This window comes from Podarcis vaucheri, assembly GCF_965113315.1.
Source record: "Podarcis vaucheri genome assembly, chromosome: 16".
Lineage (NCBI taxonomy): Eukaryota > Metazoa > Chordata > Lepidosauria > Squamata > Lacertidae > Podarcis > Podarcis vaucheri.
In genome coordinates, this window is record NC_138754.1 from 25,044,120 (window position 1) to 25,067,602 (window position 23,483).

At 40.6% G+C, this 23,483-nt stretch overlaps 1 protein-coding gene across 2 annotated transcripts in view; it reads right to left on the reverse strand.

Moving 5' to 3' along the window:
• The window catches only part of MORC2 (MORC family CW-type zinc finger 2), a 45,771-nt gene that overhangs the window by 20,299 nt on the left and 1,989 nt on the right, over positions 1 to 23,483 (reverse strand). The window contains exons 2-5 of one of the 2 annotated variants that reach the window (XM_082203058.1): positions 18,415 to 18,468; positions 16,739 to 16,773; positions 15,182 to 15,250; positions 5,214 to 5,304 (exon numbers count right to left, since the gene is read on the reverse strand). In XM_082203058.1, coding sequence (XP_082059184.1) covers positions 5,214 to 5,304; positions 15,182 to 15,250; positions 16,739 to 16,773; positions 18,415 to 18,468 — 249 coding nt within the window. Of the gene's footprint in view, positions 1 to 5,213; positions 5,305 to 15,181; positions 15,251 to 16,738; positions 16,774 to 18,414; positions 18,469 to 23,483 lie in introns of those variants that run through there. The other variant, XM_082203059.1, reaches the window with a different exon arrangement.

The following is a 23,483-nucleotide window of genomic DNA, read 5'->3' on the forward strand; positions in this document are numbered from 1 at the left end:
GCACTTGAGGAAACAGAGGTACAGTACAGCACATCTTAGTGACAGTTACTTGTCACAGCTCTTTCCTTTTGTTCCATTTTGTACAAGTTCATAGACAGGCTATCCTGTGAAGACTTGGGGTGGTCTTTCATCATAAGATCATTCTGAAGGAGAGAAGAGCTAATGACAACCTGAGTTGATGCCAATTAAAAGTACGAATCGAGCACATATTCTGTAAATCACGCATGTGAAAGGGTTGCCCACAGGCACACTTAGCCTGTGTTAGAAACTGGGCTTTTAGTGTTGCAAATCTAGCTCTCTGGAACAAATTACCAGACAGATGCCTTGAGTGAAGATGTTTAGGTACCTACTGAAGACATTTTTTTTGTTTATGAAGGCTTTCTTTAAGGTGCAACCCAGGCAATTTTCTGTCTGATAAATTGGTTCATTGTTTTATGGATAGTTTGTTGAATTGTCCAGTTTGTCCATATTTGCTATAAGGGTTTTCTGCGAGGTCATGAATAAGAACATCTTCCTTTGGAAGAATTGAGAAGATCTCCATTTAGAGCTGTAACTTTATAAATATTCTGCAACTATTATTATGCATTTTGTGAAAATCCAAGAAGTTAGACCACAGGAAACACCTAATATTGTTGGAGGAAAGCAAATACATTACCCTCTTTTAAGCTTCTAGTTGATGCATGTAGCTTTAAACTACTAGAGGGCACTGTTTGTGTAACAACCTAGCCAGCACTTACTTGTAACATATCTAAGTTAACTCTACCCTTAAAGCTTAGCAATTTTGTTTATTGTTTTCTCCAGACAAGATGTCTGATATTTTTCTCTCTATTTCACTCATCCTATGAATAGTTCCTGCATGAATAAAGCATCTGAACTCCAGAAGCCGTAAGTCATTGTTGTTTAGTCGTTTAGTTGTGTCCAACTCTTCGTGACCCCATGGACCAGAGCACACCAGGCATTCCTGTTTTCCACTGCCTTCTGAAGTTTGGTCAAACGCATGTTAGTAGCTTCGAGAACACTGTCCAACCATCTCGTCCTCTGTTGTCCCCTTCTCCTTGTGTCCTCAATCTTTTCCAACATACAAGGGTCTTTTCTAGGGAGTCTTCTCTTCTCATGAGGCGGCCAACGTATCGGAGCCTCAGCTTCAGAATCTGTTCTTCCAGTGAGCACTCAGGGCTAATTTCCTTAAGAATGGAGAGGTTTGATCTTCTTGCAGTCCATGGGACTCTCAAGAGTCTCCTTCAGCACCGTAACTCAAAAGCATCAATTCTTTGGCAATCAGCCTTCTTTATGGTCCAGTTCTCACTTCCATACATCACTACTGGGAAAACCATAGCTTTAACTATACGGACCTTTGTCGGTAAGGTAACATCTCTGCTTTTTAAGATGCTGTCTAGGTTTGTCATTGTTTTTCTCCCAAGAAGCAGGTGTCTTTTAATTTCGTGACTGCTGTCACCATCTGCAGTGATCATAGAGCCCAAGAAAGTAAAATCTCTCACTGCCTCCATTTCTTCCCTTCTATTTTCCAGGAGGTGATAGGACCAGTGGCCATGGTCTTAGTTTTTTTGATGTTGAGCTTCAGACCATATTTTGCACTCTCCTCTTTCACCCTCATTAAAAGGTTCTTTAATTCCTCCTCACTTTCTGCCATCAAAGTTGTGTCATCTGCATATCTGAGGTTGTTGATATTTCTTCCAGCAATCTTACCTCCGGCTTGGGATTCATCCAGTCCAGCCTTTCACATGAAGAATTCTGCATATGTTAAATAAGCAGGGAGACAATATACAGCCTTGTCGTACTCTTTTCCCAATTTTGAACCAATCAGTTGTTCCATATCCAGTTCTAACTGTAGCTTCTTGTCCCACATAGATTTCTCAGGAGACACGATGAAATGATCAGGCACTCCCATTTCTTTAAGAACTTGCCATTACTTCAAGTGATTACTTCAATCTAATTCACCAAAGCTGAAAGGTCTGCCAACTGGTATTAGTGGTGCTCTCCACCCACTATAGATTTTGGGTATCAACTGTCATGGGATCACATGACTGCAAGTGAGCTTTTAGATGTAACTCCAACAAACCAGCTTGTAATTTTTTCTTAGACAAACCACCATGTTCACCACCATGAGTTTAGCTTCTCGCCGTCTCCAGACTATGAAATCCCACTGACAACATGCAGGAAGCAATACTGCTGCCTGCCAAGTGGTTTTATTTGGATAAATGTGCAAATCCAGTGCCCTCTCCTGCTTTGTGGAGCCCACTTGGCTCCCTGGTATATTCCAGAACTTAGGGAGAAGGAACAGGTTGGGAACCTTTTCAATTTGGGTTTAGTCCCGGTTTTGGCAAGGAAACTCCTTTGCTCACCCTGTATGATGACCTCTATTGGGAGAGAGACAGAGGAAATGTGTCCCTGTTAATGCTCCTCAACCTCTCAGTGGCTTGATGCCATTAACCATGCTATCCTTCTTGAGTAGCTGTCCGAGTCAGGGATGGCTGGCACTGCTTTGCAGTGGCTCTGGTCTTACTTGGATGGCCATTTCCAGAGGATGATGCTTGGGGAGTGCTCTTCACCTCCGTAGAAGCTTCAACATATGAGTTCCTTAGGGTTCAATTTTATTCCCTCTACATGAAACTGCTGAGTGAAGTTATCTAGCTTTTGGAATACGTTGTCAGAATATACTGATGACGCACAGCTCTACATCTCCTTTACATCTGCAAGTGTGGCAGTGGATATGCTGGACTGTTGTCTTCCCTTGGTAATGAACTAGATGAGAGCCGGCAAACTGAAGCTCAATCTAGGTAAGACTGTTAGTGGGTGATTCCCTAGATCAGATGGATGAGAGGTTGCCTGCTCTTGATGGTGTCACACTCCCTCTGAAGGAGCATTGTGGGCATTTCTGGATCCTTTGCTGTTGTTTGAGGCTCAGGTGGCTTCAGTGGCACCGAGTGCTTTCCATAAACTTCAGCTGATGGCACAGCTGCACTCCTACCTGGACAGGGATAGCCTAACTTCTGTTGCCTATGCTCTGGTAACCACTTAGTTAGATTATGCAACTTATGCATTGGGCTGCCTCTGCACATGCTACATAAATTTCAGCTGGTGCAGAATTCGGCAGCCAGGTTGTTCACCGGGGCAAGATAATTTAAGCATATTACACCAATCCTGGCCTAGCTGCCGATTAGTTTCTGGGCCCAATTCAAAGAGCTGGCTTTGAACTATAAAGCCTTAAACTGCTGAGAGCTGCAATACCTTAAGGACTGCTCCTCCCCATATGAACTGAATCAGACCCTGCAATTATCAGCTCAGGCCCTTCTTTGTGTGCGTCCTTCTTGAGAAATCTGCAACACGAGAATACGCCTTTTCTTCAGCAACTCCACTTTGTGGAATGCTCTCCCCATGGAGGCTGAGATCTTTGGATGAAGAACAGTATACAAATTTAATAGATAAAATAAAATTTGAAGATGGCTTGCCAGAAGGTTGAATGGCTGTCATGGATGCTTTAGCTGAGATCACAGAGGGTTGGACTAGATGACCCTTGAATCCCTTCCAACTCTTAAGATTCTATTGATTCTAAGTTTGGGAAACGGCAGAGTTCATTTGGATTTAGGGTTCAGTCCACAAAGGCATTAAATCCTCCTTGGCTGAAGTTATTTGTTGTCTCAAGAACTCATACTGTGCACTTTCTTTTGCTTTCGGACAGCATGGCATAGAAGACTCAGCAGAAACCTCACCAACAGTTGCTGCTTAACTCTTATCTGCAATACAAATTATCAGTAAACAATAATGATGATGGTGATGAAATGGTTTCATAAGACACTCCAAAGGATTTAGCAGTAGATCTCATCTCATTAATCACTCATATCACACAAAGACATGAGCAAGATAATTGGAATAATTCTGTCTGCAACATGTTTGCTCAGCAGAGATTGGTTGTTGTGAGTTCTGTCTTTATTAATGTCTCTACTGCCAGGCGTCAGTTGCCTCAAGGGAGCCCCATTACTCAGTCCCAAGTCAGCTGATTTTTGCTCAATCTCTATTGCTTGATTCATGAGCAATGTACCTGAGTGTAACTGCCAACTAACTCCTGGCATACCAGGCTGAAATATATTATGAGTTTGTGGGTGCCAGCCAGCTGTAACCCCCCCCAAATGTTAGAATATAAGCCAGCTCCCTGTGTTGAGGCAATCGCCTGGGTGATGGGCCATTAAGAGAGCAAAAGAGAGGGGGCTCTGTGCCAAATGGGAGGGGACCCTCCTCCGGCTCTTAGATAGCTAGAAGGACAGTTTGAGGTCTGAGTTTGCTGTGGCGTAACCCAGAGGGGGAAAGCTTGCAGATAGGAAATAGTGTGTGCCATGGCCGATTTCTGCTTGAATCCAAGGCTGCAGCTATGGGAGAAAGAAGACACTTTTTGGGGTGTCAATACAGTGAGCCCCTCCATTAAGCTGAGGTTGTATATGTGTGTGAACAAACCATATATCATAAAGACATCTCAGTTTCCACTGTGCTTCATTACCAAACAAAAACATGAACCCTGGGTTAAGCGCCTGGAACCCCTGGAATCTTGCACCGCTCTGAGATTGGGGTAGCATGCAACAATAGTTTTCATATGAAATCAGGATTTCGGGCTATATTCAAGTAATTTCTGTTCCAATGTTTGTAGCTACAGACAGCCAACTGGGAGTATACACGTGCTTGTTTATGAAAATCTGCAAGGACTATCTGATACAGAAGACAACCAAATTCTTCTTAGCCAGACCAGAAGATTGCTTTTTGTATGAGTTGCTCTTTAAGGTAGTGCTGTGCAATGGCTACTCTGCCCACACACTCTGGGGGAATCAGGAAATATGCCCACACATTCCTATATTGTCTCCACTTAACATGCAGCAACTGCTGGGTGGGATCACCCAGTGTTTCATAGGATGTTAGTTTAATTATTACCTATAAAGTGCTAAGGGTATTCTGGGGGGGGGGTCCCCTGTCTTATACAAAATTGCCTTGAGAGAATAAAAACATGGAATGCTGTTGGCCTGCAACTTAAACTTGATTCCTGAAATAAGGTTAAAGGACATACACAAAGGACATAAGTAGTGCTAGGGAAGCAAGCCAAGTCAATGCAAAAATTCTGAATGATTTGAAAAGCAAAACTCTATCTTTCTTGCTTCTTATACCTCCTTAGCCAAACCAAAAGGTTTCAGGAGGTTTCAAATACCTACGATTTCAAGCCATTCCCATACTGTCCGATCTGAGTAGATTCTGGTGACCGTTTAGCAGATTTACCAAACTGAATCACACTTGCAGCATCATCTAAAAACAACAAAAACAGGGGGGGTTGTTACTTAAATTATGTGTCTCCCTAATTTTCTTTACTTCCATGTCATAACATACAGGTTGCAACCAATGCTAGTCCTACACGGAACAGACCCACTGAAATTAATGGACATGACCAATTTAGGTCCAATAATTTCAATGGGTCTACTTTGTATGGGATTATTTATTCATTCATTTAAGCGGCACTTATGTACAGCTTGGTTGTTAGCATTTTTAAGTGGCATATATAAAACATAGCCTTACAGAAAAATAAAACACTACCTTAAAAAGCCTTCTGGAAAAAGAAAGTCAACAACTTTTAGTTCAACAAGGAGGGTGCCTGTCACCCTCCAGGAGGTGCCTTTAGGGGTGAGATATAAGCTTTCAACAATGAGAGCAGCCATCTGGTCCTGGAGCTTTATGTAGTTTCAGTTTTTTAAAAACATTGTCAATTTCTTCCAGTGAGATAGAGCTATCTTAAAAAGTTTCCTCCTCAGGAGTTAGTGATGGTATAGGTAAGTTTACTAAGATATTGTGGATATCTGTTTTTGCTTGTGGATTGTGAAGTGTATAATTTAGAATGAAAGGAGGCAAATTCTGAGACGTCTTTAGGAAGGAATTTCAGACGTTTTGCGAAAATTCCGCTCAGACTGCCACAAGACGAATCCCGGCTAAAATTCTGGATGTATTGCAGCCTTAATACATCAGTTAAGTCAGTGCTCCCCAAGCTTTTTAACGCCGCGGACCGGTAAATGTTTGATAATTTTTCCGTGGCCCGCTTGTTTTGAGCTGAGTCCCCCCTCCGTGCACTTACCTCACGGCAGCTTCTCTTCAGTCCCCGCGTCTCCGACCTCGAGTCCTCAGTCCTCCCGTGGCGCCTCCTCCTCGGCCAATGGCGTGAGGTTTGCCTTTCGGCCAATCAGGAAGAGGAAGGACCCACTCCCTGATTGGCCAGGAGGAGCATCAGTGTAACAATAGCGAATTTTCATTCGCTATTGTCACACAATGGGCGGGCTTGAGAGGGCGCAATGCTCTGCGCCTTGGCCGCCCGCCACAGTGAAATGATTTGAAGTTCCTCGGGCGGCCCGGTGCCGATTGATCCACAGACCGGCACCGGTCCACGGCCCGGGGGTTGGGGAACACTGAGTTAAGTCACGTTTATAACAGAAATACACCACTATCAGACCAAGAAATAATGACTAAACTAGGAAATTTACAAATCCCTTGGCTGCTAATTCACCAAATCCAGTTTTATGGCTAACCCTATTAACAGAAAGACTGTCACAAGACCACTAACCTCATTTGAAAGTAATGCAATATACACAGGACAAGGCCCAGGTATAACATTCACAATCTGTAAAATTCTAGTCGGGACATCAGTGGGTTTACTTGACCCTATTAAACATCCAAAGGAATGTGATTTTGGTTATGAACCTGACCCAGGTCAATGGAATAGACTTTGGACAAAAAAATAAAAATAAGTCTATTTCAGCAAGCAATAGAGAATTAACCCTAAAACTCATATACAGGTGGTCTCTAACCCCTAGGAATCTGGCAATGCTCTATCCCAGTGCCATACCATACTGCTAGAGAGGCTGCCCCATACCTGGTAAGTATCTCCACATGTGATGGAAACGTGCAAAAACATCCAGCCTTTCTGAAATTCAGTATAGGCAACTTCCAATTTACATGGGAGGTTATGTTCCAAGGAACCACCCATTTATGTGAAATCACATTTATTTGAAACACCATTGAAAAAGCCTGAAAAGACTGTGCCCCACCTCTTTTTGTGACATTTTGTGTCACGGATGCAGTACAATGCACATGTGTGCAGTGGCACACATATCGGACACACCTAAAACAGTTCTGCCTGTATTACAAGAAATTATTAAGTCCAGTTGCTGGATCAGCTGTCTGAACCTTGTACAGATGTATGAGTTCAACTCCAGCAGCATGGACCAAGGATAAAGTGGGGATTGTTGGAAGGTCCCTGGAGTGGTATCCATAACTGGTATAAAACGAGATCTGGTATATACATGAGTGGTGTAGTTACAGATAAATTCTGTGCATGACAAAAGAAGACCCATTCATCCTAATGACAGTTGAGGGAGCAGCAAAGATATTGGTTTACCAGTCTGCTGGTTGATTTATGGGTGATATGCCATGGACAGACATACCCACATTCTTCCCAGCAGCTCCATTAATGCCTTCCAGAAACAAAGAGATGAACGGAAACCAGTGGTAAGCTCACAGAAGTGGAATGCCTGGTTTACAGTGTGTCGGTGGGGACAAGACAGTAGGCCCCAATTTGGAATGAAATGCCCCATTTTGAGCTGCGTATCAATCACAATTAAGATCACTAGCATTTCCTCATGCAGATAGGAGTTTAACAATGAAGGCCAGAGTTGTTGACTCATAGTCTCCAAGGGGTAAACCCTGGGGTCTCTGGTGTGGGGTCTTGTTCCAGGTAAAAACATCACAGAACTAGACAGTGTTTTACATCCTTTCATATGGATAGGCACCAGAAGTCAGGAGCTTCTCAGGAATGCAGTGCCCCAGCAGGAGCAAGATGGTAGCCATGGAAGGTCTCAAGCTTAAGTGGACACTCAGGAAAGTAGTATCTCTGGTGGTGGAACAGGTAGTAGCCCTTATATGGACATGAGGTCAGTCAACATCGGCTGCTACACCAATCAGATGCTAAATGGCATATGCATCAGTTGTCAGGGCTCTCTGAGCCTGGGAGGGAAGTCCACATTGATAGTTTCATGGAGGGATAAGAATTAAGGATAGTAGAATCTATTCACAGGAACAGAGCCCATCTTTTCAAGATAAAAAAAAAAAATCAACCTTGCCATTCTTCCCGCAATATTGGTTTGCAACTACCAAGTGTAACAAATAACAACTGATGAGGTTTTGTACATTTTATGATCCAAATGTATGATACGTTTCTGTTATCAGATCCCGCCTTGATGGCCAGTAGCTCCCAATCCTAGAAGTCATCATTTTCTTCAGTAGGGGCCTGTTGCTGCAAATAAAATGCTGCATGTAAATATGAGGTTCTGGCACTGGGACAAAATGGCCCCCACAACCTGACTGGATGCATCTGCTGTTATTATAATGGTTGACTTGGGTGAGGGTGAAGCAGAATGGGGTCAGAGATGAAGACAGCCTTCAGCTTTTTGAATGCGTATTTCACACCTGCAACAGGGTCTTTCTCAGAAGCCCAGTGAAAGGTGAAACCAGATGGGAGGTGGTATAAACAAGTCTGCAGAAGAAGTTGGCAAAGCCCCAAGCACTGCTGGGATCTTTGTGTATCCATGGAGGAACATCATTTTCCATCAAACCATTTGAAGGTCCCTGGGAAAGCTTGTGTTCACATAGTCGCTCCAAGACTAAGCAGACATGTTGTCTGTGTTCCTCAGGTTACTCACAGAAACTCAATATGTCATCTTCGAGCTAGTCAAGGAAGTCTAATCACATTGCTGGAAAAGTGCTAGAAAGTTTCAGAAACAATGCATAGGTAAACTACTTGAAATGGTTGCAGAGGGTGTGAGACATGGTCTTCCATTTATCCACCTCCAGGGTTCATACCAGGTCAATTTAGTTAACTATTGGGACTCCTCTGCAAAAAGTTAGGGAATATAGATGGCTGGGGAGATACATGGCTCATAAACCTCCTTTCCAGGTTGTCCTGGAGATATTCCTACAAGACCTTGAACTCTGGGGCAGAAATGTGCCCATACTGAAGGTCTGCTCCAGTCTGACGGTTGATGGGTATTAGGGTCAATGTTTTCTCCATGTGGTTGAAGGTGTAATTACATGGAGTTTGTAAGGTTTTAGAACTACTTCCTTCACAGATGTGTAGGTCTATGTTTGGACAGAGATAGGAATAGTAGTCTCATTAATCATATGAAACTGGAGAAATAGGATAATGCTTCTTTCTCATCTTATAAAAGCTTTCGATACAGTGGATTACACCACTATAGCTCCTCAACCATTTCAAACTTTTGGTTAGAAAGTTTCATTCTTTCAGTTTATTATACTCAGGAGCAGGGGTCAGCAACCTTTTTCAGTCATGGGCCGGTCCAGTCCACCGTCCCTCAGACCATGTGGTGGGCCGGACTATATTTTGAAGAAAAAAATGAATGAATTCCTATGCCCCACAAATAACCCAGAGATGCATTTTAAACAAAAGCACACATTCTACTCATGTAAAAACACACTTATTCCCGGACCATCCGCAGGCCAGACTGAGAAGGTGATTGGGCCGCATCTGGCCCCTGGGCCTTAGGTTGCCTACCCCTGCTCTAGAGTTTGACCACTGGAGAGCCATGGTCAGCCATAGGGAAGCTGACATGTGATGCTGCAAAGCTCAAAGCTCTCTCCACTGCACTTTAATATCTGCACAAAGCCACCGGGAAAGATCCAGTGTTTGAAACTCCCATGGTTCTAGGCATAGTTTACATTAGCATAAGCAGTTTCTGAGCTCTGGGTGCAGTACTGCGCCTACGTTCTCAGATTAAAACTGCAGAGTGTAACGAAAGGAGGACCTTTTGCTGCCTCCCCACTTCCAGCTACTCTCTGAAGACTGGAGACAATATTAGGGGGTGGGCAGGGGAAGGACTAGACCATGTGAAAAATGAACATAATATTTTATACAAATACAAAATTGCAAGTCATTCAACTCATTTTTTTCTAGCTAAGGTACAAAATACAGCAGTACATAAACAAACTATGGAAATCACTCCTACAGATGGCAGTGATAACCATCAACCATCAAAAGAGGATTAGAAAAATTCACAGAGGAGTCTATCAACAACTACTAGCCATGTTCTAACTCCACTGCCAGACACATTGCACCTCTGAATATCAGTTGCTGGGAATTGCAGGTGGGAAGAGTACTGCTGCATTCATAATAATGGTAATAATTATTTATTACTTGTACCCTGCCCATCTGACTGGGAAGCCCCAGCCACTCTGGGCAGCTTCCAGAAGAATATAAGAAACACAGTACATTAAATATTAAATGCTTCCCGATACAGAACTGCCTTCAGATGTCTACAGGAGGCTTATAATTGGTTAATTCTTTGACATCTGAAAGGAGGGCATTCCGAAGGGTGGGTACCATTACCAAGAAGGCCCTCTGCCTGGTTCCTTGTAACTTCACTTCTTGCAATGAGGGAACTGCCAGAAGGCCCTCAGAACTGGATCTCAGTGTCTGGGCTGAATGACGGGGGTGGAGATGCTCCTTCAGGTATACAGGGCCAAAGCAATTTAGGGGTTTAAAGGTCACCACTTTTCTTGTCCATTCCAGATCGCCCAACCACTGCCACAGTGTCCTTTCTCTTGGCAGATCAAGATGAGTAGGTGACAGCAAAGGCAAGCAAAGTTTTTAGCTGGGGCAATCAGAATAAGATCTACTATTTGACTATTGATTCAAAACCCTAAAATGTATTTTATATAACTGACTTTTTATTTCTATTCTTTGTAAATCGTATTGTTGTTTTATTGCTATGGCTGATGCAAATAAATATTCATTCATTCATTCAGGTCATCACAAATGCATTGAATTGTGCTCAGAACCAAACTGTGAGCCAATGTAGGTCTTTTAAACCGGTGTCAAATGGTCCCAGTAGCCACTCCTAGTTACCAGTCTGGCAGCCGCATTCTGGATTAATTGTAGTTTCAGAGTCACTTTCAAAGGTAGCCACACATATCCTGCTTGAGGGTTTCCTACAGGCACCTGGCTGGCCACTGTGAGAACAGGATGCAGGACTAATGAGCTATTAGCATCATACAGCAGGCTCATATTATGCTCTTTCAGCAGTGACATAGAAGAAAGAGACACCATCAGGTCACTTGATGTAGCAGATGGATTCCACCATTTTCACTGTTTGAAGACTGCTATCAGTCTTTCCCCCCAGAATATAAAACTTACTGCTGTTAAGTGGAGTTTGCGTTGGGATAGAGCAACTTTTTCGACTGGTTTATTGTTTAGTAATCTATTATATTTTAAACATTTTCAAAAGATATTTTTTAATACTGTTGTAGTTTTACTATTTTCTCCATAATCACTTTGAAAACATGCTAGGAAGATGGGAAGTTTAAATAGTCTCATGATCTAGGTCACACTCTTCAGATGTTATAGTCCTTCTACTGCACAAACACTTTGCTGTTCTTAAAGATGTATTTTGCTCTCAATTGGCAATGCTAGATTCGAAGAGTTTGCAGGAGCCAACTTGGCACGGTAGTATTCTGATAGCATAAGTGCATTGACTGCAGGAGTATATATAATGGTATAGACCTGGCAATAGTGAAGACATCATTATCACGGATGAAGCAGCTGGACAAGAGAATAGCAGGTTTTAATATGTCAACTGAACAGAAAAGGAGCATGCCAACCAGAAAAGGAGTCTGAAGTGCTGCAAATGTAATTTTCAATGTTAACCTCAGTTTTAACGATCTGTCAGAGTGTATAGTTTGAGGCTCACAGTACCCATTCTCGAAGATGACAGCTGGGAGGCCTCTCTGCTCCTGCTGATACAGATTCCAGGCCAAATTCCACACTGGTGTAGTTAGCAAAATTAGTTGTCATGTAACCTTGTCTTTTCCACCAACCTGAAGCCACTGAGGATCTTTCTTGGGTATTAATTTTTCTCCAATTTGATGTGCAAGATCCAGACAAATGCCTGGAAGTTACATAACTAGGTCATAAGAAGCTAGGCCATCCTGCAATCAGCAGTGAAATAATTCTCATACATCTGGACATAATGCTGTACTCTACTTATTTCATGATCAAAAATAAAAATGGATGCAGTGTACATAAACCCAGCTGATGTGTGGTTAACCAAATGTATACTTTGCCAGCTAACAGCATATAGCTGTTACTTTTTTATTATTTTCTCTGTGGCTGCAGCAAATTTTGCAACTCTGATTGCAACATACTTCTCTTGGTTTGACAGGTGATATATTTAAGTAGATCAGAATTCGCCAGGTAATCCAACGCAATTGGATTTTCTTCTGGATTTGATAAAAATACCATGATGAAGGACACAACAGCTAGTGTTCTCAGTCCTCTGAACTCTGGAAGTTCAAGTACTCAGTAATCAGAATTCTACAAGATCTGTGGGGATCTTCTAATATTTGAATGTCTCTCAAGAGATCAAGTAAGCATAGTTTTGAATCCAACTGCAAAAACAACAACAGAGGAGAAAGGCACTGTACTAGCTGCTCGGTTCCTGTGTCTGACTCAAGAGTAATTTCTTCTGAAGAATCTCCGTCATCTTCAAGATCATCTGGAAGCAATATCTGATTGCCTAATTAAACAGCGGAATTCAGAACTTCTGTTTTCGTGCTTCTGGGAAATGATGTTTTATTGTACTGCTTTTACTGTTTTGTTGATAGTTGTTCATAATAAAAAGCAAAACATTCTCACTTGAAGGCTACTTTGCATGAACTTACACCCACATCCCTCTAACTACACTAGTGGCCAAAATTGTGGAAACCTTTTGGGGAAAGTGTATTTCCAAGGTCTGGTGGCTCATAACACCACTTTTTTGGAGTAATACCATAAAATTATATATTAATGGAAAAATAATTTAATGAAGAACATAATGCAATAACTTTTATGAAGGATCATATATTACAACAGCAGTTCTAAACATGAAACACATAGAAAAAATGAGATACAGTGGTGCCCCGCAAGATGAAATTAATTCGTTCCGCAAGTTTTGTCGTCTAGCGAATTTTTCATCTTGCGAATCACGAAATCCCATAGGAATGCATTGAAAATCAATTAATGCGTTCCTATGGTCAAAAAAAGTCCAAACGAAGCCAAATTTGGTACAACAGTTTATTAACTGCTCTTTAAAGTCACACATACTGTAAAGAGCAGTTCAAAAATTGAAGGGAAAATAAATTAACTTTATAAACAAAACATGTCTTTGTTTTTAGACAAAGGAAGCAAAGTCGCGAGACGTTTTCGTCTTGCGAAGCAAGCCCATAGGTGAAATTCGTCTTGCGAGGCAAATCGAAAACGGAAAAACCTTTCGTCTAGCGAGTTTTTTGTCTTGCGAGGCATTCGTCTTGCGAGGTACCACTGTACACAAAAATTCTCACCATGTCAATTAATACTTAGTTGGGTAACCGTTAGCTTTAATTATGACCTTACAATGCCTTCTCATGAACTAAGTTTTTTTTAGTTCTGCAGCTGTAATAACGTGAAACCAAGACTGAATTATTGCCTTTATTAATTGGGTTTTATTGCTGGGTTGTTTCTGACTAACAAGTTTCTTTAGTCAGCTCCATAGAATTTCAGTTGGGTTAAGGTATGGGCTATGTATTTTAGGGCATTTACATTCTCATTAATGACGCAAATTTTGCCCACACCTATTTGCTGTCATACAACCCCAGATCATAACACTAACTGGGTGTTTCATGGTAGGTGTAATGCAAATAGGATGTAAATCTTCTCCAATGCTTCTCCTCATGCATTTCATGCCATCAATACCAAGGAGATTTTGGTGTCACCATTCCTAATAACACAGCCCCATTGTTCTACTATCCAGTTAACATGGGTTTGGTTTTCCCCAAATTTTTTTTATTGATTTTCCAAAATTTTAAACAAACATAAATCATAATTGTTGGGTAAAAGCAGCAATGCAAAAGCCAGCTCCAGATGGCTGGAATGCAAAACAGGATGTTGTTGTCTCGAACTGTACTGTTGGAGAAAAGGGGGAGTCTATTCTCTGTACTGAGCACCGGATGTTAGCTCAGAGTGTCATCTGACCTGTACTGGAAGTATAGGGGTGGAGTTGTGACTCTTCTGATGGAGTCTGAAGGGTGCAGTCACACCTCTGACTGTGAGCTGAGATACTGACAATAACTAAACTTGATCTTATCTTAGTAACATTGTTAAGTGACTTCCAGTTAACATGGGTTTTAGCCCAGTTTAATCTTTTCAACCTTTGTTTAAGAGATAACAATGGCTTTTTTCCTTGGAATTCTAGCATTTAGAACGTATTCCTACAGTCTGCGCCAAACAGTCCTTGCACTCAACTTCACATTACATTGAGCCATGTCATCTTGTATACATCCAGATGATTTTCTTCTGTCATGTAGGCACAGTCTCTCAATTCTTCTATCGTCACTTGCTGTTGTGCACCTTTTCCTGCCTTTACCAGTCTGATTTTGCAGTGATTGAGTCTCCTTATACCTCTTCAAAAATTCAGAAATGCCACCTTGGGTTAAGTTTCCACTAATTTTTCTTCTAATTTCTTCATAATGGTAGCCTTGTTCACTTAATAGTACTATTTTATATCGCTTTCTGGGTGACCAGTCATCTCTTTATGCCATTTCTTTAATTTTATTAGGTTTTACAAGCTCTAAATGAAAGAACACAAAAAACCCAACCACCTTGATAGCAATCACATAACATCAATAGCCAAATACTACTGCGACCTGATTGGATCATTGCAAAACCAGATGACACCTGATTAGCTCTCTAAACACTCATGCTCACTGGCTACATTCAAATGAAGGACAGCTACTACATATCAACCTAAACAAGTTGTGCTTCCTTTTTCTGGTTATTTGACTATAACTTTTGATAGAATACAGATAATTGAACCTTGTTTTATTACATTCTTCATTAAATTATCTTTCCGCTGATATATAATTTTATGGTATTACTTCAAAAAAGGTGTTATGAGCCATCAAATATTGGAAATACACTTCTTCCAAAAGGTTTCCACAATTTTGGCCACTAGTGTATGTTAACGTAGAATGAATTTTTCCTAATCATCATAGTTCCAGTTGTAAAATAGTATCTTCAAGGTTCACATTTCCAGTTTTTCTCCAATCTCTTTTCACTTACTTGAATCCATTCCTGCTCCATCATCCAAAAAACACAGCATGAAGCCACCTCTCAAGCTCTCTTGATGTACTACAAAAAGAGAAAAATTATCAATGTCAAAGGTACATCATTTTTGGCTAGCCCTGGTAGCTGAGCCAAAAACTATGGTTCCTGGGGCTCTACCAGTCTGCTTATCCTTGACCTCAAGCTGCATCTTCAAGCAAGGGCAAAATCACCTTCCAACTCCAAGAGTACAACTGGAGAACCATTCCTACTCCTTCCCCAGGTCCAAGATGGAGAAAAAAGCTCCTCTCAAAATTTTCCCTAACTGGTGATGGAATACTTATCAAGTGGAACTGTGGAGTTCAGTAAGTGCCAAACTTGAAGAACCAAGAAAATATAAAACTGGATTGGATTGGTAATGAAACACAGGAAGTTGTGTGTTCCACCCAATGTTAATCATACTTATAGTAGGCTCACTGAAATTAATGGAAATGACTATCTTAGGCCCATTACTTTCAGTGAGTTTACGCTGAGTAAGTTAGTTGAATATAACCTATCTAAGATCCTAATATAAAAAAAGAAGTCCATATAGTCAATAATAAAATTAAATAGGATGGTCACCAGCCATAAGGACTCTTAAGCCCAACTAATATGTACTGTATTGCAATGCTGGTGTGGACATCTCAGTTGCCAGATCCATGTGATACTTATGTCCCAAAGCTAGCAATTCAATGCAGAGAAGTGTACATGTGGGTCCCAGGTGGTCACCCATGCAGGCACTGACCACACCTAGACCTGCATAACTTCGGCTAGGTGTCTTCAGACCATATCCTGAGATAACATGGATGCTGTTCCCATGCTGGAAGAGTAACATGAGAACAGGGCACAGATCTTTTTTATGGCAAAACAAGTACTAGTTGAACAGGATAAAAAAATTATCTCAATTCTGCATCCAAAAATTGTAGAGCAGGAAAAGCCTTTTAACAATGCTCTAAAATAAAATTGCAAATCATAAAATTCTTTGATCTCAAACATGGAACCCTGCCATTTCATAGTGACAATTTCAATAGTACAAAAGGGTGAATGTTATCTTGTGCTTTGCCTTTTCAAAACATGGTCCATTTAAAAAATATTATCTGCTTATCTTTTCTCTTACTTTACTCATGCATACTGCACCCTGGACAACAGTCAGATCTGAACTGTTACATTACCAGGAAGTGTATTTTAAACTTGCAGCTATTCCCCTTTGAACCAGTATCAACACCCTAAAATAACTGCACGGTAATTCAGCTTAAAAGAAAGAACTGAGCTACTTAATTTTGTTGTCAAACTGCTAACAAATTATTTCCTATCATCATGACAAATAAAAGCATATTTACATCAGGAACTATTAAAGAATAAAACAATTCTTCCATTATGCCTTTCTTTTTTGGCCAAGATATTGGTCAGGGCATTATATCAGCACATAAACACTTCATGTAGCTACCAACGTAACAAATCTATTATTTCTCCTTCCCACAGTCATACTCTAGACTTATAAGCAAAGATGGCAATTGTAGAAAAGAGAACACTTACCAGAAAAGATATCTATTCTTGTGGCATCAGCATCTCTATAAAACAGCAGATACTAAAATCAACATTCAACGTGTGGAGTGAAAATGATGCAATCGTAGCAGAAAAGCATGCCTGGGTGCTAATTCCAGAAACAACTGACAGCATGGATAAAAATCTTTAGATGGTTGAAATGTCAATACTCTTCAAGGAGGCTCTCATGTATTTCTACCCTATGAGCACCACCTATACTATGCAGTATTGTTTTAAAAGCAGGTGTATAGTTCATCAAACATTACCATTAGATCACAAAAAGGAAAAATAAAATTGGTGTCCCATCTTTTTTCACAAGGACTGGATCTTATGAACAGCCCTGCCATGAAAATGGCAGATCTCATACCAAGGCACAGACAACTGCAAGATCATTTAAGAGTTCTGTGCATAGAGCACAGTATTCATCATATACTAGAATCAAACTGAGAAATATCAAGCTATTTCTGTCAGTTATTCTGCTAGCATGCTTTTTATATGAAGTTTCACAATGTAACAGCACAATCCTATCCATATCTATTATTATTATTACAATTTATTATGCAAAAGCAAGCCCTGCTGAGGTCAATGGGACATATTCCCAGGTCAATGGATATAGCTAAAGGTAAAGGGACCCTTGACCGTTAGGTCCAGTTGCAGACTATTCGAATCGCCAACCTTCTGATTGGCAAGCCCTAGGCTCTGTGGTTTAACCCACAGCGCCACCTGCACCCCTAATGGATATAGGACTGCACCTTAAATGGTTAATATCTTACTAAAAAATTGTTTAAAGTGCCCTCTATGGATGTAGTATCCTTTCCATATTTTTTTAAAAGTAGCTTTCTATTATTATGTCTTTTCAGCTCCATGAGAGTACATTCTGTTTAGCAGCTGTTCCTATAGAGAAACTGAACTAGATTTTATCAAACCTTTCTCCAGTCTATTGTATATTTATAGGACAGATTCCTTGCCCAGACGTGGTTGTGGCAGCAAGCTTTCCATAGTCCTCTGGTGGAACACTGAGCACACGATGCTGGGCTAGATGTCCTTTGGTCTGATCTAGTAGGGCTCTACTTTGAATGGTTAAGGGAGTTGGGCATATTTAGCATGACAAAAAGAAGACTGATACCCATCTTCAAATATCTGAAGAGCTGTCACATGGAAGATGGAGTAAGCTTGTTTTCTGTTGCTCCAGAGGGTAGGACCTCAACCAACGAATTCAAAGAAAGATTCGGACTAAACATTAGGAAGAACTTTCTGTCGATGAGAGCTGATCAACAGTGGAATGAACTACTTTGGAAGATGGTGGACTCTCCTTCATTGGTGATTTTTAAACATAGGTTGGATGGCCATCTGTCAGAGCTTCTTTAGCTGGGATTGTGGGGGTTGGACTTGATGACCCTTGGGATCACTTCCAATTCTACAATTGTGATTCTTATTTTCTTATCTTCCTAGTTTCAGACACATTTTTTTTTCAGTTTAAAAGAACTAATGTAAAGTAAAAATAGTACTGGCAAAGTAGAAAACCTATTGCACAAAGCTGAATAAAATCACAATTGAATAGCATCCATCTTCCTAGCAAGCCCAATATTCACACCATTGCCTCAATTAGGTTAAATGGTTAAACAATGTAACAAGAACCTCTTGCAGTTATGATTATGACTACATACCTGGCATTATCTACGAGCTCAGCAAGAGCCCCAAATAAGAATTCATGTGTGGTTCTGCAAGGTCAAAGAGAGCAAGTGGTTACTTTGGGAACTATTATACATATTGTCCATTTCTGCAAGATTATTTTTTCAAACTGAACAATTAACAGCTTTAGAGATTCTTAACCAAAGCAGCCCATAAGAACCAAACAAATTTTATATACTGTATTCAAGGCCACAGTCTGCTTGGAGCATTGCAACCCTATTACCAATCTAGAAAATTAAAACTTGAGTATCAGTTAGGCAACAATAATTTCAACACCCAAAAAGAGGGAATTGATAACTGGAGTTTCACAGCTTGTAATGGATAATTTGTGATCAGGCATTACTGATATCAGTTCTTAACATATGCAACATTACAGGCTTTTTTTCATGAAAGCAGCTCTTCCAATTTCATAGATCAGCTTTCAATAAATGGGAATTCCACAACAAAATAGAACTTTTTGGTGCTCCATATATCTAGTGATGCTCTCCACAGTGATGCATGCTGGCAGCTGCTGCTAATCCAGAACGTTTTAAAAAAGAATGTTGAATCTGTATTGGAACTATCGACATTGGCACATATGCTCCATGCTGGGTGCACTAGGTTGATTCCCAGGATTGTACCATCTTTAAGTGTTCATCTGAGCATGTATTGTAGCACGAAAGTTTTGAAGATGTTTGACTAGTTTATTGGCTTTGAGATATTTGTCAGAATAATTGAAACAATGGTTCCATTGACCTGTTTGGGACTAAACCGTATTTACTTTTCAGTATACTGCATCATTATTCACAAATATGCTTCATAAGTAGAGAATAAAGAGCAATGTCAAAGTCAAATTCACAGTAAACCCTCTGAAATAATTTTTTCAGTGGGTTTACTCTATGACTTTTTGGCATCACCTTACAGGATTTAAATACAAAGGCAATTGTGAAGTTTTCGACAGCTGAAATATTAGTTTCATATCACATGATAAACAAGCAAAAACATTATTTTCTTGACATTTCTTCTCATCTAGGCCATCCAAACACATTCGCATCTAGGCCATCCAAACACATGCAGTAATTCCAATACATTGTCTTCAAAGTTGCCGTAATATTTTTATTTCTGAAGTATTATAGAGCAAGAATACTTGAGTCCTGAAAGCAATTTAGTTCTTAAGAAAAGTTCAGTATCTTGGCAGGTCTGAACATGTTTGCCTATGCACAAAATTATGGTGTTGGCATGAGAATTCTCCAATTCTTTTCTCTCCATCAGCAAATGTAAGGTAAAATTATCCAGATGTGCCTTGGTCGAGTAACACTATTTCAAGTGAAAGACAAACTACAACACGAAGGTTCAACAGTACACATACTACAGGCATTAATATCCACATAAGTTGGACCTGCAACAAATGATGGCAGTGCTTAATACTCATATTCAAGGTGTTAACTCAGCCATGCCATCTTCCAATACACTTGGCTCTATTGCTTCTTCTTCCATATTTTGTCATTTTCCTCTTCAAGACAGCAATCATTCTGTTGACACGAAACATGAAGTCCTCATTGGGCTGTTCTCTGCCCCTTAAAGTCCCCCACCCTCTCCTTTAGCTTCTACTAATACAGTGGTACCTAGGTACTCAAATGGCTTGGCTCCCGAACAAATTGGCTCCCAAATGCCACAAACCCAGGAGTCTTATGGTTTGCGAACATTTTTCAGAAGCCGAACGTCCGACGCCACTTCCAATTGAGTGCAGGAAGCTCCTGCAGCCAATTGGAAGCCATGCCTTGGTTTTCGAACAGTTTTGGGAGTCGAACAAACTGCCAGAACTGTTCGACAAGCAACTGTGGCACTGTACTGTTATTGTGCACAGACTGCAACATTTTGGCAACAGAAGGACCAGTACTTTTACTATTTTGTTTTAAAAATAACAAAATAATATGTGAAAACAAGCCTTAAATATTACGTCAATGAAGTGAGGTTTGTTTTTACTGTCTCCGGGTTAAAATCCAGAACTTAGTGTCTAACTAATAAGATCTCTTTTCTCTGAGAAACTATGTCCTTGTAGGACTCAAATAGGCAATACTTACTTACATCAAAGTAATTAAAAGCAAATATAAACAAAGATGATCATGGGCAAGCAACAGGCACATTAAACCTCTTTGAGAAACAGTACAGATGAATTCAATTATGACATCCACCCACACAAGAGACATAATTAGCTTTCCACAAGAACATACTGTTCCATCTGCCTGTTGGGAAGTTGTGCTTTCTTATCCCTACTTGCATCAAGGTGTCATCTAGTAACTCAGCAACGCGCAAATGCAGATGCCTCTACCCAGAGTTTTGCATAATGCAAACCTGAATATGCAATAAAGAAACAAGTACATGGACCTAAATTATCATCTCAGATAGCTTCTCAGATAGGTCATTATCTCAGATAGATTGTTACTTGTTCTCAGCTAGGTTTCCTCCCTGCTGGATCACACCCTGGGCAATTTCTCCCTATCAGTGTTCCTGAGGATTATTTCTCAGTTCCCATCTTCAAAGTGGGGTGGGGAGGGGAGAAGACCAATGGGTAAGCTTGAGTTCAATACCAGGAAAGATCCTAGAAGAGGTAGTTCAACAGCTAGAGAACTTATAAAAGGATGCTGTAATTACTAAAGCCAGCACAGGTTTCTCAAAAACAAAGTCTTGCCAGACAAATCTCATTTCTCTTTTTGATAATGTTACATGCTTTTGATAATGTTACATCAGGGGATGCTGTGGATGAAGTGAATCTTGATTTAAGTAGGGTTTTTGACGAAGTCACCTATGATATTCTTGTGGAGAAGCTGGTAAAATGTGGACTGGACAAGGTAACTGTTGGGTGGATTTGCAGCTGGTTGACTGACTGAATTCAGAGTACTCAGTAACGCTTCCTCATCATCCTGGAAAAAAGTGTTAAGTAGGCTGCCGCATGGTTCTGTCCTGGACCTGTTCACGTTCAACATCTTTTTAACATCTTAGATGAAGCTATTAAGGAGATGCTAAGCAAACTTGCAGGTGACAGCAGACTAGGAGGGATAGCCAATATAAGATGGGAGATACCTGTCTTGGGACACGGGTGGCATTGTGGTCTAAACCACTGAGCCTAGGGCTTGCCGATCGGAAGGTCGGAAGTTCGAATACCAACAACAGGGAGTTGCTCAGTCCCTGCTCCTGCCAACCTAGCAGTTCGAAAGCACGTCAAAGTTTCACCAGAAGCGGCTTAGTCATGCTGACCACATGACCTGGAAAAACTGTCTGCAGACAAACATCGGCTCCCTCGGCCAGTAAAGTGAGATGAGTGCCACAACCCCAGAGTCGTTCACGACTGGTCTTAGCTGTCAGGGGTCCTTTACCTTTTTACCTGTCTTGCCAGTACACATGAAAAGGATTCAGGGATCTTAGTAGACCACAAGCTTAACATGAGTCAACATTGTGATGCATCAACAGAAGTATAGTGTCCCAATCAAGGGATGCAATAGTATTGCTCTGTTCTGTCTTGGTCAGACTAAACCTGGAGTACTGTATCCAGCTCTGTGCACCATAATTTAATGATATTGCAAAGGATGGCAACCAAGATGATCAACGGATTGGAAACCAAGCCTTATGAGGAATGGATGAGGGAATTGTGTATGTTTAACCTGGTAAAGAGGTGACTAAGAGGAGATACAGTAGTCATCTTCAAATATGTAAAGCACTGTCACATGGAAGATGGAGCAAGCCTGTTTTCTCCTACTCTGGAGGGTAGGACCCAAACCAGTGGATTCAAGTTACAAGAAAGGAGATTCAAACTAAACATCAGGAAGAACTTTTTAACAGTAAGAACTGTTTGACAGTGGAACAGAATCCCTTGGGAGGTTGTGAACTCTCCTTCACTGGAGGTTTTTAATCAGAGGTTGGATAACCATCTGTCCTGTATGATCTACTTGAGATTCCAACTCTACAATTCTATAATTCTAAGCAGTGTTCAAAATTCCCCGTTCAGCAGGTACATTTTGACTGGGAATGGTGTACTTGCGACCATTTGAGAGGTCTTGTCACAGGTATGGTGACTGACATCTTCACCATCTGGCTGCATCTTCACCATCTGGCTGCATGCTGCACGAGCCAGCTGGCTGGTGTTGCAGTGTGAAATTAAAATAAATATTGTGATTTTGCCTACCAGATTCATTCCTTTGTTGAATACAAAGCAAAATTTCTATCCTTTGTAATGCCTTCCAATTGGTAGAATGTGTGATTAAATTGTTAAGAAAGCATGTAAAAAAATGTGACTAGACATTCTGTTGTGGCAACCATAACCTAGGCTTAAGGTGCCATTTGATATGTCACTTTGTCACAATACAACAATAGATATTGCTATTATCTGATTTCTTATAAACTGTAATTTCATTCCAAAACAGTTCCAATCTTGTAATTTCATTCCAAAACAGTGTTGCTTTCATAGATGGAGCATCTGTGTTTTGGATTATTTTGTTAGTTCAAGTCACCTATTTTACCAAACTACTCATTGTCTGCCAGCACATCAAAGTACATGTTGAATCCTAGTCTGTACACAATACAATATAATCTGTATTATTAAAAATCTGTAGTGTTGATATGCAGAGGTTCCCAGTCCCATTATAATATACATCATATAAACTGGTAAACTAAGGCAATACCAATAACTTTGCTAAATTTTATCATTAAAAAATGGAAATTCAAGACAAATTCAGTCTCCAAACTAGCTAGGGAAACGCTTAATTGTGCTTAAAATAGCGGAACCTGTTGTACATATTTCAGTTTGTTTATTATCTCACATCTCGCTATGAAGTATCCAGAGCAGCTTAAAATCATTTTCAATAATAATAATAATTTAGTGTCTTACAAGAATCAATAAAGTTAGAGAAATTCCATCAACATGGTGCTACTAAATGCTGGGGATGTGAAAAGTTAGCCATATTCTCCTGGGCTCTCTCTTGGTAGCAGTGATCCCAACAAAGGGCTGTGGTGATTATGATGTCATGTCAGCCTTTATACAAGCACACGTGTCCAAGCTGTACTGCTG